We start from the raw sequence: 17,282 nt of genomic DNA, 5'->3' as shown, positions 1-17,282 counted from the left end.
CGGCAGGGACTTACAGGAGGAGAACCTACTCAGCCAGGGCTGATGGGCTGGCGCTTAAGCGGGTGATTGAGTCCCCCGATCTCCAGTCTCTTTACTGTCCACCTGCAGCCTGCTCCTCCCCCATCCTCCCGTCCTCCTCCAGTCATTATTCTGAACCAGAGGGGGAGTACAAATACACAGAGAGGAGATAAGTGCCTGGGTGGAGCCGGTGGTGAAGAGAAGAGAGCTCTATACTGTGTGTGGGGAAAAGGAAAATAAGCTGTCTTTATCTTCAGAGTCCCTCTCTATCAGTGGTGTGTTGTTGTTGTTGTTGTTGTTGTTGTTGCTGATGCTGATGTGTGGGCCAGTGCGGACGGAGATTGAAAAGTCAGGATTGTGAATGATGCTCTGTTGAAAGGCGGAAGTGCTGTAATTGCCTGTTGAATCGATCAGTTCCTGGTCCATCTGCCTACCCTGCCCAGCCCAGCTGATGTTGCTCTACCTCAGTCTGGCCATGGAGTCCAACGAGGATGGGGAGAATTGGAGGGAGGAGGAGAATGGAGAGAAGTGGATGGAGGACCAGTGGGAGAAATGGTACAGTAGTATTTATATACTGTAGAGTTAAACCAGGGTCACATTCATTAGGGTAAAAAGTTTTTWAAAAAAATTCAATGGATAACTAAAACAAGTGTTTACCAGACAAGCACTTTATTTGCCATAAAGGTCTAGACTTCTTGGCAGTGCCGTGCAGTAATGCTAATGTAAGACATAGAGACCACACTTTTTTCCTGTCTTTCTCGGGCCTTCATGCGAACCCCAATGGAAGCCTTTTTATTAAAGGGTTTAGAGCTTTTTGATGTCAGCACAGATGGTTGTCCACCTGGTTGTACAACTGCCACCTACCATCAGGCGTATCAAGCACTACCTCACTAAGGTGAAAGTGTGACTAAGTCGTTTGTCTGCAGAGAGCGACACCCCTGTCATTGATGTGTGTAAAAACAGTGTGCTCTGCCCTCAGCTCTCAGAGATGTTGAGTGACGGCGTGGTTTGTTTTCTGTAGTGTGGTGTGACGCGGTGTGTGTATGTGTCGTGTCCTCAGGCTGACCCATGACATCAGCCTGGAGGAGTTTGAGGACGAGGACCTCTCTCAGGTCACAGAGATCACTGATGAGGCTGGAGCCAGCCTTAACTACGACGACCTTGACTCTCAAGTAAGCTAATCTACATGTACACACACCAGACCTGGGTTCAAAAACACTTTCAAAGTGTYTAATGTGCTCGGATTGCAATTTTGCGACTTTTCTATTGGTCCATTMAGCCAGGCAAGCTCAATCGAGCACAGATCAAGTATTTGAAAGGATTTTGAATAGTATATGAACCYAGGTCTGGTACGCACAGTGTGGTGCCAGCCTCAACCTAGACAACCTGGATGAMCAAGTAAGCTCCTCTGCACCAGTTTCCTTCAACAAACTCCTCCCTCCCGTCTCCCACAACACACCGTCTGACTTCACTCTGTTGCGGTCTTCTTTTTCAGAATATGAATATTCATAACGGAAGGTTGAGATATTGAGATAAATGTCGCTCCCATTGTGTGCTTGCTGTTATTTTGGGGCTGTCACTGTGAGATAGTAGCCGCAGCGAAAGCACAAGCGGTAGTAGAATCCAGAGTAAGTAGTCCAAAGTCACTAATCAGATTAACGACTGCAGGCGGGGATGGTCTTGGTACACATGTGTTCCAGAGCCGAGTAGAACTAACATGCCACACGTCGTTAAAGCCTGGCCATCACATCACTGGCCTCCGCCTTTAGCCCTGCAGATAGTCTACTTAACTAGCTGCTAGGGTGAACTGTCATTTTAGTACCAGTCAAATGGAGACGCCAGACCATACGTTAGCTTAAGGGAAGGTTGTATGACGTTGATGCACAGTACAGCAGGTCTGTGGGCATCTTAATATTTTGTGGTTAAGGAAATGATTCCGTATTTACATTATCTTTAGATTTGACGTCCGTGTAAAGACGGTAAGGATGTTACACGCTGCTGTTGTATACCTCACAGAACAGAAGAGTAGCCTAGCTTCGCCTGTGTTTGTTTTCAGGGAGGTTTATCCTACGACAGTATGATTGAATTAGAATGGCATTACAGTGAGCATGAGCAGAGAACGAGCCACAGGCTCAGGCTGCTGATGTCATTGCCAGGCCGTGATTGACTGGCTCCCTCTCTGCTCTCCTCCTCCTCTTCCCCTCCCTTCCCTTTCTCCTCACTGAATCCTTTTCTCTCTCTCTCTCTCTCCACTCGCTCTCATTCTTGCTTTCTCCGCCTCCCTCCCTCTCCCTCTCCCTCTCCCCCTCCACCTCACTGAATTATTCTCTCTCTATCTGCTGCAACACTGCTGCCTGGCTCTTCCCAGGACCATGTGACGTGGCCAGCCAGTAGCGAGGCRGGGAAGGCAGACGGGCGGGGGTTCAGGGAAGTGCAGGCGGAGGTGCTCCACTTGGACCTGATCGATGCTGAGGAGGAGATCCAGGAGGAAGAGGAGCACTGGGGCCTGATCCATGGTTCCCTCGACGACCACAGACTCAACCAGGAAGAGAGAGGGGCCGTCGTTCTAACTCCTGTCAGACAGAAACAGCCCAATGTGATAGAATTCAAATCTGCTGAACATCCAGTCGCTATGGATACGTACAGGCCCAAGAGACCCACCACACTAGCGCTGTTTCCMCAGGTGCAGCCTCAGCCTCCCAGGACTCAGGTGGGGACTGTTTATTTCTACCCTCTGTGATGACACGGCATCATCACATCATCTGTTTGGTTCATATAATGTTGGATTAGCCATAGAACGGAATCTGTAAAGAGGCATTAAAGGGGCTGCTTCTATATCTTCCCTGGGATGACAGGCAGATCATATACTGTATCATAGATCATATTAGGTTTGTTTGAAATATGAGATTCAATAGGATGGGATCTGTATGAGAGCAGTATAGAAGCTGGTAGCTTACACCCAGCACCAATTTACAGTAGAGATCCTGCTTATTTTCTCCTCTGTGATTACAGATCGTCTGTTTGGTTTAAATAATTAATGGGAGATGAGATAGAATTGAATCTGTATCGAGGCAGCATACCTTACCCAGGCACCAATTATCAATACGGATTTCCTTTTAATGTAATGTAAGCAATATGTCTACAGTGTGTATTTGTTAACGTCGTTAAATGGAAATATTTTCATTTCACATTGACAGCCACTGTATACCAGAAAAATCATCATGCTGGGACGGTCGTGGTTCTCGATCGAAGCATTGTAACAGTAGAGGAAATGCTATTTCGTGTGACAACGAATGTGCTCGTTCTCTCTCGACGGAGCCCGTGCCTACGACGGTGTTTGTAGCATGTGCTCCGTTCGACTGCTGTCCTTGATCTTTGCTGTCTGTAAATAGCGCACCCTTCCGTCCTTCTGTGAGTCTGTCAGCTTCCACCGCCAGCTGAGTGGCATCAGACAGGGAAGGAAGGGTGTGCTCTGCTGACTAGGGATAGCGATGGAAAGGACAGGTCAGAGTCCATCAGTGTCAGTCCAAGGATAGGGCCGTTTACAATGACAATCCTATGTAGAGTGACTAAACGAGTGAGGATCTGCTCCCTCATCTTTCATCCATTGCATCTCATGTTGATCTTTAGAAAATATCTTTGATCTTTCCCTCAGAATAGACCTCTTGCCAGAATTAGATTTTGTAGGTTAGCATTTGTCGTAACAAAATGTGTTTATTATTGCTTGGATGCTTTGATATAGTCCAGTGAGCTTCAGACCTGTCTTCATTGAAGAAGTATACGACGAGGAGAGGGCTGTCATTTCTCTGGAGGAGATTTGGAATGATCTTAGTAATTGCCCACAATGCTCAGCACGACCAAATACTCTACAGTCTCTAGTAGTAGAGTGCAGACTGCAGGTTGAATGTTTGACGGTTTCATCTTTTAACCTAAGCCATTAGTAGGAGTATTGTAGTGTATGTACTGTATGTATGATATATGTACCCACCCAAACATCTCCACCCAGTTATAACTAGTTAAAATCAGGTATAACCAGTTGAAACCAGTGATAATCAGATACAACCGGTTATAATCAGTTATAACCAAAACATTAAGAAGAAAATGTTTCAGAAAATCTGTTTCACAAGGATATTCATGAATGATGAGCACAATGTCTTTATGGCAGATTAAATTCAAAGAAGATCAGGAAAACCAGGATAAGGTGCGTGACCAGATGTAGGTTTGGATAACCTGCTACACTGACTGGTTAATCCTTACCCTGTCAAGGTTCCTTCCCATCAAATAACTTAACATCACATCCACTTTAGACTCAGACTCTGTCCGTCTGGCACTCTCGGCAGACTAAAGCAAATGCTAAAAAGTATTCGAAAGATTTTGAAAGTATTTATTTTTGAATCCAGGTCTGGCCTTGGGTTGGATAGAGGGAGGCCCAGGATGTTTTCCCCTCTAGGAGGTGTAATTCCTAATTCTAGCCCTGTCAGACCTGGTCACGTGACTATCGTGTCTGTGTATGGCACCACAACACGACCTGACCTCAGAGTCCTGCTGCCGCTCGTGGTCTCACGCTGTGTTGGGAAGGATTAGGCTAACCATGTTTTATGTCTCACTCCTACTCTGTCTGAGTGGTAGCCTGGTACAATGACAGAGACACTTGAGCTCAAGGCCTGGGGAAACAGGTAGTGAAAGCTTGAATCAGATAGCCTGGTCCCAGATCTGTTTGTGCTGTAGCAAGGCAGCACAAACCGATCTGGGACCAGGCTATCTGAATGGTGGTGTTCACTGCCTATGTTCACAGTCCTTGAGATTACATCCCCCTCAAGATCAAGTGACTATAGCAGGGCTCTCCAACCCTGTTTCTGTAGGTTTTAGCTCCAAACCTAGTCTAGCGCCCCTGATTCTAGTAATAGTTAGCTGGTTGATAAGCTGAATCAGGTTAGTTACAACTGGGGTGGAGTGAAAACCAACAGGAGGCTAGCTCTCCAGCAACAGGGTTGTAGAGCCCTGCTATATACTATATCACACCCACTCAGGTTTCTAATGTGATCAAGGTGAACGATTACTTAGAAACTTTAGCCCCTTTGTTGAGACTAAAAACCGGATTACTTTGATTGTGAACAACATCTGCCAGCCATATGTCACCATGGCTGTTGCCGTCACTATGTGTCCCACCTTGTTACATCACGCTGTTGTGATGGATGGGTTGAGCCGTGTGTGTGTGCGTGCGCGCGTGCGTGAGTACGTATGTAAGCTGCATTGGACAATGCAATGTGTGGCCAATGCAGCTTATGGAGCACACGGCAGTTCAATTATCATTACAGTCATCATGGTTGTTTATTTGGGCTGAACACTTTTCTGACAATTAGGCTATTAGACATGATGATACTACTCTAAACTATGCCGGTGCCATGTTATCTGAGACCTGAAGAGACCTGAATCTCTCAGAGCAATATGACTGATTATGGTGGTGTCATGAATCGGATTACACAGTGGATGGTTATCAGTTGCCGGGGTTGGTTACTGTGGACAGGAGGACAGGAGGCCAAGGGGAAGGGTGAAGTGTACCAAAGTTTGTGTAGCTACGTGAAGAGTAACCTTACCTGAGACCCGAAGACTTCAACCAAAGGGATAGCAGCTACCAAAATGATAACACAGTCTTGATAAACAGTCAGTCCCATGAATTCCAAAATGTCTTATTTTCATTTCATAAATACAACTTGGAGCATTTCAACATCAAACCGTTCTATCAACACAAACCCGACACACCAAAGAAACACACACACACACCTACACACAGTTTCTCTCTCCTCCAGTTCCTGGCCACGGTAACCATGGTAACAGAGCCAGTTCCAGTGCCCAGCAGCAGCTGCATCACGACTGTGAGTCAGCATCATCACTGTGAATGATCTCTATGACAGGGTGCTGCTGTGTAGTGTAACAGTCTTGACTTCCTCTTTATTGGCTAGCTCCTGATTCCTCTTCCTGGCAGCCGGATCAGATTGTGATGGTATGTGAGATGATGTCATCAGGGCTTGGTGAGTCTCGCCCCAAGCCAGCGCCATATATTTAGATGGCTGTGATCTCGCATTACCGTGCTCCAAAGCCTTGTTCATCACTCGGCTGCAGGAAGCCTGGAACAGAGGCTAGGACTGAATAGATGTGATTGACAGCTGAGACAAGTCATTGATCATAGAGCTGCTTGGCTAGAAAAGGGGTGAGGACTGACTGGGCTGGACTGTGTGGTAATAATAGAGAACAGCCATCTTCTTAGGCAGAACAACCACTCATGCTTTTTAACAGCCACTCCCTTGTGTGTGTGTGTGTGTGTGTGTCTAACTATTCTTGTGGGGACCAGAAGGCTAATGCTATTTATATGGGGTTTAGGGTTAAGGTTATAATTAGGGTTATAATTATGTTAAGGGTTAGGGTTAGGAGCTAGGGTTAATTTAGGGTTAGGTTTTTAGGTTAAGGTTAGGGTTAAGGTAAGGGTGAGAGTACAGGTTAGGTTTAGGGTTTGGGGTTAGGGAAATGTGACTGAATTGAATGTGACTGAATTGTGTGTCCCTACAAGGTTAGCTGTACAATACTGTGTGTGTACGCACACTCTTAAAGGGTGATGTAATGTTTATCAAATAAAAGTTACATCTAACTCTCTTTCTCTCCTCTCTCTCTCTTCCTGTCTCTCGATCTTTACCTCTCTCTGTCTGTAATATCATTGTAGGACAAGGATACGATTAACAACAACTCGTTTGGAAAGAAGGACACGTGGAAGGAGAATCTGTCAAACTCCAACTCCTCCTCCCCCCACATAACAGGTGAGAATGGGATATTCACTGGTATAAACCACATACCGTGCATGTATACAGTACTTTCTTGTGAGAGTAATATACCAACATTAACTTTGAACAAGGCAGCAACGTTTCTGTTCGCAGAAGTGGACGCATTTTGAAAACGACAACTTCCCGTGGCGTTTTTCKAGACATTTTTATTTCATTTGTGTCAATGAGCACAAAGTAATTGCACATATGTCAACACCACAGTACAGTATTTTATTCCACTCCAATCCGCTAATCCCCTCATAAGGCGACCCCGACATGAACACTCACAGTCATAATCCTTAACATTTTCAAGAGATAGAAAATATTAAAAGCCCAACATCTTCAGTGTTCTCATACTTCAGTATGATACATACAATAAGAACATGTTGGCCAGGAAACCCGACAATGGCTCTCATCCTGTAACTCTTTACCATGCAGCACGGATACTGCTACTGTAGCTACATCCCTTATAATCCTTCAGCAGTTTGAGGCCTAATTAATAATCTTTCGTTTTTGCTTGTGTTGTTGTTTTGCTTGTGTGTGTTAAAGGCGATCTGACACCCACTAATGAGCAGGTCAACGATGAGTCTAAAGTCCAGCAGCACAACGATGGCTCTGTGGCCAAACAACCCCAACACAGAGGTACAGTACCAGAGAAGGCAGTCAAGGCATACAGCAAGGACTACTCCACGTTCATCTCACATGGACCTACAGAATCACGGGGCAGGCAGCGTGGCGCAAAGCAGCGGGATAAGAAGGCCTCCACTGCTCCACACAACCAGACTACAGCAGCAAAGCCGAAAGCAGGCAGTATGAGAGACAAAGCTGTGGATGGGGATGGGAGCAGGGGGCGAGGAGGACAGGGGCAAGGGCGGGGGTGCTGCCGCGAGGAGAAGCGCCAGCCAGAAGCCACGGAGGAGATCTACCTGACACCGGTACACCAGAAGAACGCAGACACTGACCGTCCAGACTCTGACCGACCCTTCCTGTCTCAGAGCAGCGAGGGCAATCGCATGTCGATCAGCTCCGACGCGGAGGGACCCCCAGCGTACACAAACACTGCCCTCCCCAACCGAACAAACCCCTCCATCAGCGAGGAGGACGAGGTCTACCTGCAACCCCCTGCACCTCCTCCGCGTTCCTCCTCCATCTCCTCATGCTTTAGGCCATCTGACAGTGAGGGAGGGGAGCGGGAAAGGGAGTTGTGGGACAGGGGCTCTAAGTCTAGGTCTAAGGGTGAGTCGGGGGGGTCGGGGGCCCTGCGGACTGCACACGCTCAGAGCTCCGAGGCCGATGGCCTCTCCTATGACTCTGTTAAGTACACCCTAGTGGTGGACGAGCACGCCAAGTTAGAACTGGTGAGCTTGAAGCAGTGCTACCAGAGCTACAGTGATGAAAGCGACACAGAGACGGTATATGAGTCAGCCAACGAGGAAGAGGACTATGAGGTTGATCACAGCGAGCTGAAAAGAGAAAGGAAGTCATCACGACTGTCGAGGGCTTCTTCRTCCTCTGAGGCAGGAGTTGGCGGGGGACCTCGAACACGCAAGTTCCGCAATGTGTTCGTGAACAGACATTTACACTCTTCTGGTGAGTTTTGTGTGACTGGCTGCTGCCAATGATCCTTTTTTCCCCCCGAGGCAGACCAGGCTCAGGATAATGCTCATACCATGTTTATATTTCTGAAGACAAAGAGCTGAACTTACTTTCTTACTTCAAAGGAATTACAGAAGTTAGAATGCCCTATTTAACATGATTGAAAGACACCAAATTCAGCAAAGTTACTCCTGTATAGTACTCTTGTTTTGGCACTTTGTTATTCCATTTTTATCACAATGACCTAAAGCTCCTCTCCTGCCTTGTGTCCTCCAGGTGCGGAGTCCTTTGGCCTGTTCTCCTGTGTGTTAGATGGAGTAGAGCAAGAGCAGAGCCACAGAGCTGTGTTCAGGTGAGACATTGTATGGTTTTACTCTTCATAAAAACTTGGTTTATATAAAAACTCATGAATGAGCCATTATAAATGAGTTATCCGTAAGTGATAATCAATGACGAGCGTTCTATGGAAAAAGTTACATTATTTGCCAGAGAGCGCATAGAGCCACGGCAGCTAGGCTAGTGGTTAAGAGCATTGGACCAGTAACTGAAAGTTCACTGATTTGAATCCCCAAGCTGACTACGTGAAAAATCTATTGATGTGCCCTTGAGCAAGGCATGTAACCCTAATTGCTCCTGCAAGTCGTTTAGGATAAGACCGTCTGCTAAATGACATGTATATATATTTATACCACAGCGTTGATGAATACTGGTTCTGATTGGTTAGCATTCTAGAATGGACAATAAAAGCATATTAACCATATAACGGAAATGGTTGGAAAAGATACCGGGACAGTTAGAAAAGATATCGGGACACCTTGCAATCACGACACAATAAGCACCTACACATGCAAACCATACAACGTTACAGAAAGCTAAACCAACAACCACTCAAACCGAAATTGGATAAAATGTAAACGCAGGTCCAACAAGGAAAAAACGTGGTGAGTGATGAACATGAATCCTACTGTTGCAGTCTTGAGGCATGTGGAGCTACAGTTGAAGTCGGAATTTTACATACACCTTAGCCAAATACATTTAAACTCAGTTTTTCACAATTCCTGACATTTAATCCTAGTAAACATTCCCTGTCTTAGGTCAGTTAGGATCACCACTTTATTTTAAGAATGTGAAATGTCAGAATAATAGTAGAGATAATAATTTTATTTCAGCTTTTATTTCTTTCATCACATTCCCAGTGGGTCAGAAGTTTACATACGTTATATTAGTATTTGGTAGCATTGCCTTTCAATTGTTTAACTTGGGTGAAACGTTTCGGGTAGCCTTCCACAAGCTTCCCACAGTAAGTTGGGTGAATTTTGGCCCATTCCTCCTGACAAAGCTGGTGTAACTGAATCAGATTTGTAGGCTTCCTTGCTCGCACACACGCTTTTTCAGTTCTGCCCACAAATTTTCTATGCGATTGAGGTCAGGGCTTTGTGGTGGCCACTCCAATACCTTGACTTTGTTGTCCTTAAGCCATTTTGCCACAACTTTGTGCTTGGGGTCATTGTCCATTTGGAAGACCCATTTGCGACCAAGCTTTAACTTCCTGACTGATGTCTTGAGATGTTGCTTCAATATATCCACATAATTTACCTGCCTCATGATGCCATCTATTTTGTGAAGTGCACCAGTCCCTCCTGCAGCAAAGCAACCCCACAACATGATGCTGCCACCCCCGTGCTTCATGGTTGGGATAGTGTTCTTCGGCTTGCAAGCCTCCCCCTTTTTCCTCCAAACATAACGATGGTCATTATGAACAAACAGTTCTATTTTTGTTTCATCAGACGAAAGGACATTTCTCCAAAAAGTATGATCTTTGTCCCCATGTGCAGTTGCAAACCGTAGTCTGGCTTTTTTATGGCGGTTTTGGAGCAGTGGCTTCTTCCTTGCTGAGTGGCCTTTCAGGTTATGTCGATATAGGACTAGTTTTACTGTGGATATAGATACTTCTGTACCTGTTTCCTCCAGCATCTTCACAAGGGCCTTTGCTGTTGTTCTGGGATTGATTTGCACTTTTCGCACCAAAGTATGATCATCTCTAGGAGACAGAACGCATCTCCTTCCTGAGCGGTATGATGACTGCGTGGTCCCATGGTGTTTATACTTGGTACTATTGTTTGTACAGATGAACGTGGTATCTTCAGGCGTTTGGAAATTGCTCCCAAGGATGAACCAGACTTGTGGAAGTCTACAATTTTTTTTCTGAGGTCTTGGCTGATTTCTTTTGATTTTCCCATGATGTCAAGCAAAGAGGCAATGAGTTTGAAGGTAGGCCTTGAAATACATCCACAGGTACAACTCCAATTGACTCAAATCATATCAATTAGCCTATCAGAAGCTTCTAAAACCATGACATCATTTTCTGGAATTTTCCAAGCTATTTAAAGGCACAGTCAACGTACACTTTTGACCCACTGGAATTGTGATACAGTGAATTATAAGTGAAATAATCTGTTTGTAAACAATTGTTGGAAAAATGACTTGTGTTATGCACAAAGCAGATGTCCTAACCAACTTGCCAAAACTATAGTTTGCTAACAAGAAATTTGTGGAGTGTTTGAAAAACGAGTTTTAAGGACTCCAACCTAAGTGTATGTAAACTTCCGACTTCAACTGTAGGCTGTCAAATCCTCCCACAGTTCTAGACTAGTTTGACCAGTTGTTTTCAGCAACTGATATTTTTTTATTTGGTTGTCATATTGGCAGGTTTGTAGCAACAAACTACTTAGCTAGCTTCTAGCCTAGTGTTTGATATTGTAGCGACCCGCACAGACAGCTGTGTGTTATGTGTTAGGCTAGTAGGTGGTTGTGTTGTACTGACCAGTACCCAGTGTTCGCGGGGTCCGACATGTCAATCAACCTGCTATCTGCCAATCACGGGAATGCCTGGAATGTTCTGATGCCGGGCATCCTGGCGGTTGGCGGAGTGGCGTGGAGGGGGGTTGGGCAGGGGGATGGAGCATTGGAAGTTAAGACCAGGTTTCGCCTTTGTTCTCTCTCTTACGTCTGGGCTTCACAAGAGAAGGTCACGATTGGCTTGTGGGTTATCTATCATTTATTTGGCGTGTGCTACGGCCCAAACAGTAGCCTGTGTAAAGTTGGTTTAATAAACCGTCAATTAGCAAACTCAAGCCTCTGTCTGGACAATTGTTCATTTATGATCTTGTCAGGTCATTACAATATGTATTGAGATCTCCTTGTCGAGTGTCCTGAGAAGAAGGCAAACTTTTCTAGCTATGCCAGGCAAAATCGAGCGTTATCAGCTCATTGTCATGGATGTATCCAAATGAATGTCAATAGAAAACAGCTACTTTTCTGTTATTCTGGCTGCAGAGGTTGTGACTGTGTTAGCTGTAGCTAGCTAGCAAGCAAGGGATAAGAATGTTGCCAGAGGCCTCCCGAGTGGTGCAGTGGTCTAAGGCACTGCACCGCAGTGCTAGCTGTACCACTAGAGATTCTGGGTTCGAGTCCAGGCTCTGTCACAGCCGGCCATGACCGGGAGACCCATAGGGCGGTGCACAGTTGTTTCCCGGGTTAGGGGAGGGTTTGGCCGGCAGGGATGTCCTTGTCCCATCGCGCTCTAGCGACTCCTGTGGTTGGCTGGGCGCATGCATGTTGACATGGTCGCCTGTTGTATGGTGTTTCCTCCGACACATTGGTGCGGCAGGCTTCCGGGTTGGGTAACGGGCTTCCGGGTTGGGTGCTTGGCAGGGTCGTGTTTCGGAGGACGCATGGCTCTCGACCTTTGCCTCTTCCGAGTCCATACGGAAGTTACAGCAATGGGACAAGACTGTAACTTCCAATTAGATATCCCAAAGTTTGGGAGTAACAAGTAAATACATTTTTCCGTTGATATCTTCATTTATATAAGCAAACTAGTACTTTCTAATTTTCTGGTTGCTAGAGACGCCATCCAGTCGTTCATTAGATTAGTTCGATATTTGTGGATGTGACCCAGTCATTCATTCTTTATGTTCCGTTGCCATCCTGCTGCTGGCAATGTTCTTATCCCTCGCTAGCTAGCCAGCTAGCTACGGCTAACACAGTCACAACCTCTGCAGYCAGAATAACAGCAAAGTAGCTKTTTTCTATTGRCATTCATTTGGATACATCCATGACAATGAGCTGATAATGTCCAATTTTGCCTGGCATAGCTAGAAAAGTTTGCCTTCTCGTCAGGACACTCGACACTRTTCATTACAAGGAGATCGGATYGCATATCAAACACTAAGCTAGAMGCTTGCTAGTTTGTTGCTAGCAAACCTGCCAATATGACAACCGAATTATAAAAATATCAGTTGTTGAAAACAGCTGGTCAAACTTGAAACGTGGGAGGATTTGACAGCACTTGCGTGCAACAGTAGCCGGGACCAGAGAAATTCATGTTTATCACTCACCACGTTAGGTCATGAGATGTTCCCCAAAAAATGTGTCTCTGCAAAAACAAATCAATGCTAGCTAGCTAGCTACGTTTTTTCCTCGTTGGACCCGCGTTTACAATGTATCCAACTTCAGTTTGGGTGGTTGTTTGTAGCAAGTACAGTCTGCATGTGTCTGCGCTTATTGTGTCATGATTGCAAGGTGTCCCAACATCTTTTCTAACTGTCCCGATATATTTTCCAACTGTCCAATCTGGTTTAAATGTCCACTCTAGAATGCCCTTCCAGCCAATCATAAACGACTATTCAACAATGCTATGGTATAAAATGATTAGAATTACTTTGTCTCGGGCCTAACAATACCGTGCCAATATATCCCCTCCAAACACCGGCTCAAACCCTAGAATGGACTTCTAGCCAATCAGAGACGAGTACTCAACAATGCTGTGATAGAAATATTTATAAACGCTTGAAGCAATCTTACACAGGGTCCTCCTTCAGGTACCGACAAACACATTAGAGATTCATTACATGGATTAATATCAAACATAACATCATAGTGGTCAGTGTGATTAACACCTCATTAGCAAGATAATCCAAAAAACACTTTGTAAATACATTTGATTGATTTATTGATTGAATGATTAACCATGCCGTCTGTGTGATTGACAGGTTTGTCCCTCGCCATGGCGATGAGCTGGAGCTAGAAGTGGACGACCCTCTGCTTATGGAGGTTCAGGCTGATGATCTGTGGTGTAAGGCCTACAACATGAGAACTGGGGCCTGTGGCATCTTCCCTGCCTACTACGCTGCCAAGGTCACCCAGGAACCCATCAAAGGTATCAAATATGGTTTATACTGTTTATGATGGTTTATTTAATCCATTAGACAGGCTTTGGACACAGCAAAGGTACTGTCATCAATACACTTTGGGCATCAGTGTTTGGTTATAGGATCAATATAGACGTTCTATGAAATGCATTCAGTTCATTAGCCTGAGTGCAAGTCTGTGCCCTCTTGCCAACTCCTTGTCCCTTATTGTCATGCCAAATATGTTTGCACATAGGAGTTGGCATTTTGGCAAGAGAGCACAAACAGTATAGGATGGATAGGATCTTTAAATAGCCTGATTTGGCTCTGAATGAACCTCTAATGCATAATATGCTGACAAATAGAACTCTAAGTGTGTCTTTGCCCTTGCCTTTGTCTTACCCTATCTCCGTTAGATGACAAAGAGGACTGGGTAGACAGGTTCCGAGTGAAGTTCCTGGGTTCTGTTAACGTACCCTACCACAAAGGCAACGATGTGCTTTGTGCTGCTATGCAAAAGGTACAGTATCCGCCCCCCTGGTGGTGTGTTGGGGTTTGTAATCTCAACCATAATTTCACAATCCTCAATTGGAAGAACAATACAGACAGAACGTGATTAGGCAGCCTATTGTACTTACAGCAAAGTCTGAGAACGGATTGGCTTATTTAAAACCTGAGTGGATATGCTGGCGTGCACATGTAAACAATCAAGCTGCGCTATTGTGTTCGTCAACAGATTGCTAACAACCGCCGGATGACTATGCAGCCTCCCTCTGCATGTATTCTGGAAATCAACATGAAGGGGGTGAAAATCATTGTGCAAGATGAATGTAGGACCTCGGAAAGAGTATGTCCTCTCTTATACACTGAAATGCCCTTTTTATTGATATCTGTGTTCACAATGCCTCACTGTTATTAGTTTATGCATCAGTGTTCAAGGCCCATGTAAATACACATTTTTCATTTCGATTAGCTAGACACATGTTGTGATAAGGAATGTTCCAGTCAGACCAAAGTTAATCCTGTAAGTAATTTGTAGTCATACATTAGTCCTAGTCCCTCATACGTTTGTCATACATTGGAAAATACAAGTCTGGAGTATTTCTGTAGGCATGGAAAATACAGTATAACTAGACCTTTTCAAAACAGGGTTCAAACAAGGTTCAAGACAAGGTTAAGTGTGACTAGATCTTTTCAAAACAGTCTTGGGTGGAAAGCAGCAGTCCTTTAGCAGGGTGGACATTTCCCTCCTGGGATACTGTGGTCCTGTGGTCGGTGACATAACCCCTCTTGCATAATGACCACTTAGTCTTAAGACTTTTTAATCCTCCTCACTCGTGGTTCCACCAGTGTGTCCCATTGGACTGGCTTACTGTATGAGTAAACTCTCAGACACAGACCATAGGGTCTGAGCCTAACATTATGTTCTGTTCTTACCGAGGTGTGGTGTATGGTGTGGTGTGGCCTGAGAGTCAGTCTGTTTCTGCTCTCTTGACAACTCTTTATTGAATTGCCATGGCAAACATGAGCGGAAACAGACTGGAACCCAGGCTACGCTAGTATAATGCACCCACTCAGGCCCAACAGCCACTGTACCCATAGAAATAGAACTAGCACATTCTATAAGTACTCTCTAATTCTATGACATCACATGCTAGTGCAGGAACTCACCGTGACGATCTCTCATCTCTATGTATATTTTCACAGGGGGATAAGTGCTTTCACTTTTTCCAGCTTAAGAACATCTCCTTTTGCGGCTGTCACCCAAAACATAACAAGTGAGTAAATGACACATACTTAACTAAGGAAGTCATTCAACTCCAGGCTACAGGCCTGTAAATACCAAATCAGATCGATGGCCACCTCACCCACTTGGCAAAAACTGGTTCAATCAACTTTCCATGTCATTTCAACCCCCCCAAAAATTAGGTGATGACGTTGAATCAACGTGGGAAACTGATTGGATTTGCACAGTCATCAATGAAAGGGAATTTCGTCTTTTTCACTTTAAACTTTGAACCTAAATCCAATGACACGGTTCCAGTTTTTTGTTGATTCCATGTTGAATCCATGTCCGTTGACCACTCAACCAAATGTAAATCAAAACTGACGTCTGTGCCCAGTGGGCAACTTATTTAACGAAACTTCAAGAGCTGTATCTCAAGGGCAAAAAGACTAGCAAGTAGCAGCTACTGTATCTGGAGCATGTTGTACCACGCCTCTCCCATTGATTCCAGGTATTTTGGATTCATCACCAAACATCCTGATCACCAGAGGTTTGCTTGCCATGTGTTTATGTCAGACGACTCCATGATGCCTCTGGCTCAGTCGGTTGGGTAAGCTCTCTAACGTTTCTCTCTCCTCCTTTCTCTCTGCCACTCATCTCTTCTTTACTATCCAAATATGCTAATGATTATGAACATCATACTGTTTATAATGATACATCTTTCCATTCACAAACTACTGCTCACTATTTGTACCTAACCTCTCTTGCGTTGTTCCTACCTATAGGAAAGCTTTCCAGCTGTACTACAAGGAAACGGTGGGCTACTCATGCCCGACAGAGGACATCTTCATTGAGTAGCTTTCTTCTCGCTATAGTACATTTCTCCAATGTTGTGTCATGATGAAACAACTCGCATGGTGGATTACTGCATTGAATGGTAAGGCTTTTAGTAATATTGATCTGTCACACAGGTCTACTTGGTGCGGCTTCCTATTCACTGTCATGTTTCCACAGCACAAACATGTCTACAGAAATACCCAAACTAAAGCATTACCAATCCTATCCAAAAGAGCATACATGTATCTTTCTTTTAAAAAAAAGGTAATTGGCCAAAAATACAGTACTTTTAAAATGTAACGTGTGCAGCCAAATGTAAGGACCGGCACTACAGTACAGAAATTCCCAAAAGTAGTTACAGATTTCAGATCTAATTTAATATCACACTCAAAATCAAGATAGAATATGTTTCTATATGTGTGGCTTTACGAGCAATTCCAAATGATATGAGATCACTATATCAAGTCACCTGGAAACCTTGTCTTTGTACAGAGGAAGACAGAGAGGCAGTGATTTCAATCTGTCTGTATGTGTCCCTGGACTGTTTTTAAAATCACACTGTGTTTGATTTCAGAATCAGTTAGTATGTATGTTGGATGGGAAAGTGTATTAATGGATTAATGGTCCCCATCACATCATAACAGGTTTTAAATGAAGTCCAGTTCATCATTCTCACCAATGAACTTTGACTAGGGCCTGTCATCTATCTTCCAATACCAAAAAGGTGAATTCACTTTTCTTTTTCTCTTATTCATGTGACTCCGTACAGCCAATGGCAATGTCCGCTTTAGGCTTGTAGATTTGACAGCTCTTAGCACAGTTCCACCTCTGACACCTCCAAAACAACTGCAATGCGGATGTCGGCCAAAGCGGATATGATTTAATAGAGCCCATACTCCTACTGTAACTTGGAAACAATATTTTTGGCCCAAATTGTAAGGTGGGATTACTGTATAAGGAAAACACTTTAATAAATATGATCTTGGAATCACTGTGGTCTTTCCACTTTAAAAGTCACCCAGAAGGCATGTGTTCTAAAATCATGTTTTCAAACCACAAGTAGTGCCTATTTTCTAATTATTGTGATTACTGTATACA

At 44.5% G+C, this 17,282-nt stretch overlaps 1 protein-coding gene across 1 annotated transcript; it reads left to right on the top strand.

The window, feature by feature from the left end:
• Window positions 1–268: 268 nt before the first annotated feature.
• On the top strand, window positions 269–16,780 carry mapk8ip1a (mitogen-activated protein kinase 8 interacting protein 1a). The gene is made up of 12 exons (XM_023971694.2): window positions 269–573; window positions 1,079–1,190; window positions 2,387–2,728; window positions 6,737–6,830; window positions 7,383–8,423; window positions 8,706–8,781; window positions 13,484–13,650; window positions 14,038–14,141; window positions 14,358–14,468; window positions 15,329–15,399; window positions 15,859–15,957; window positions 16,133–16,780. Exons 1-12 carry the CDS (start codon window positions 470–472, stop codon window positions 16,203–16,205), a joined length of 2,394 nt encoding a protein of 797 aa, XP_023827462.1. The 5' UTR covers window positions 269–469; the 3' UTR covers window positions 16,206–16,780.
• The last annotated feature ends 502 nt before the right edge of the window (window positions 16,781–17,282 follow it).

Source organism: Salvelinus sp. IW2-2015, linkage group LG26, assembly GCF_002910315.2.
Source record: "Salvelinus sp. IW2-2015 linkage group LG26, ASM291031v2, whole genome shotgun sequence".
NCBI classification, from domain to species: domain Eukaryota; kingdom Metazoa; phylum Chordata; class Actinopteri; order Salmoniformes; family Salmonidae; genus Salvelinus; species Salvelinus sp. IW2-2015.
Note: the sequence above shows the minus strand (reverse complement) of the source record. Positions and strands in the feature narration are given on the sequence as shown.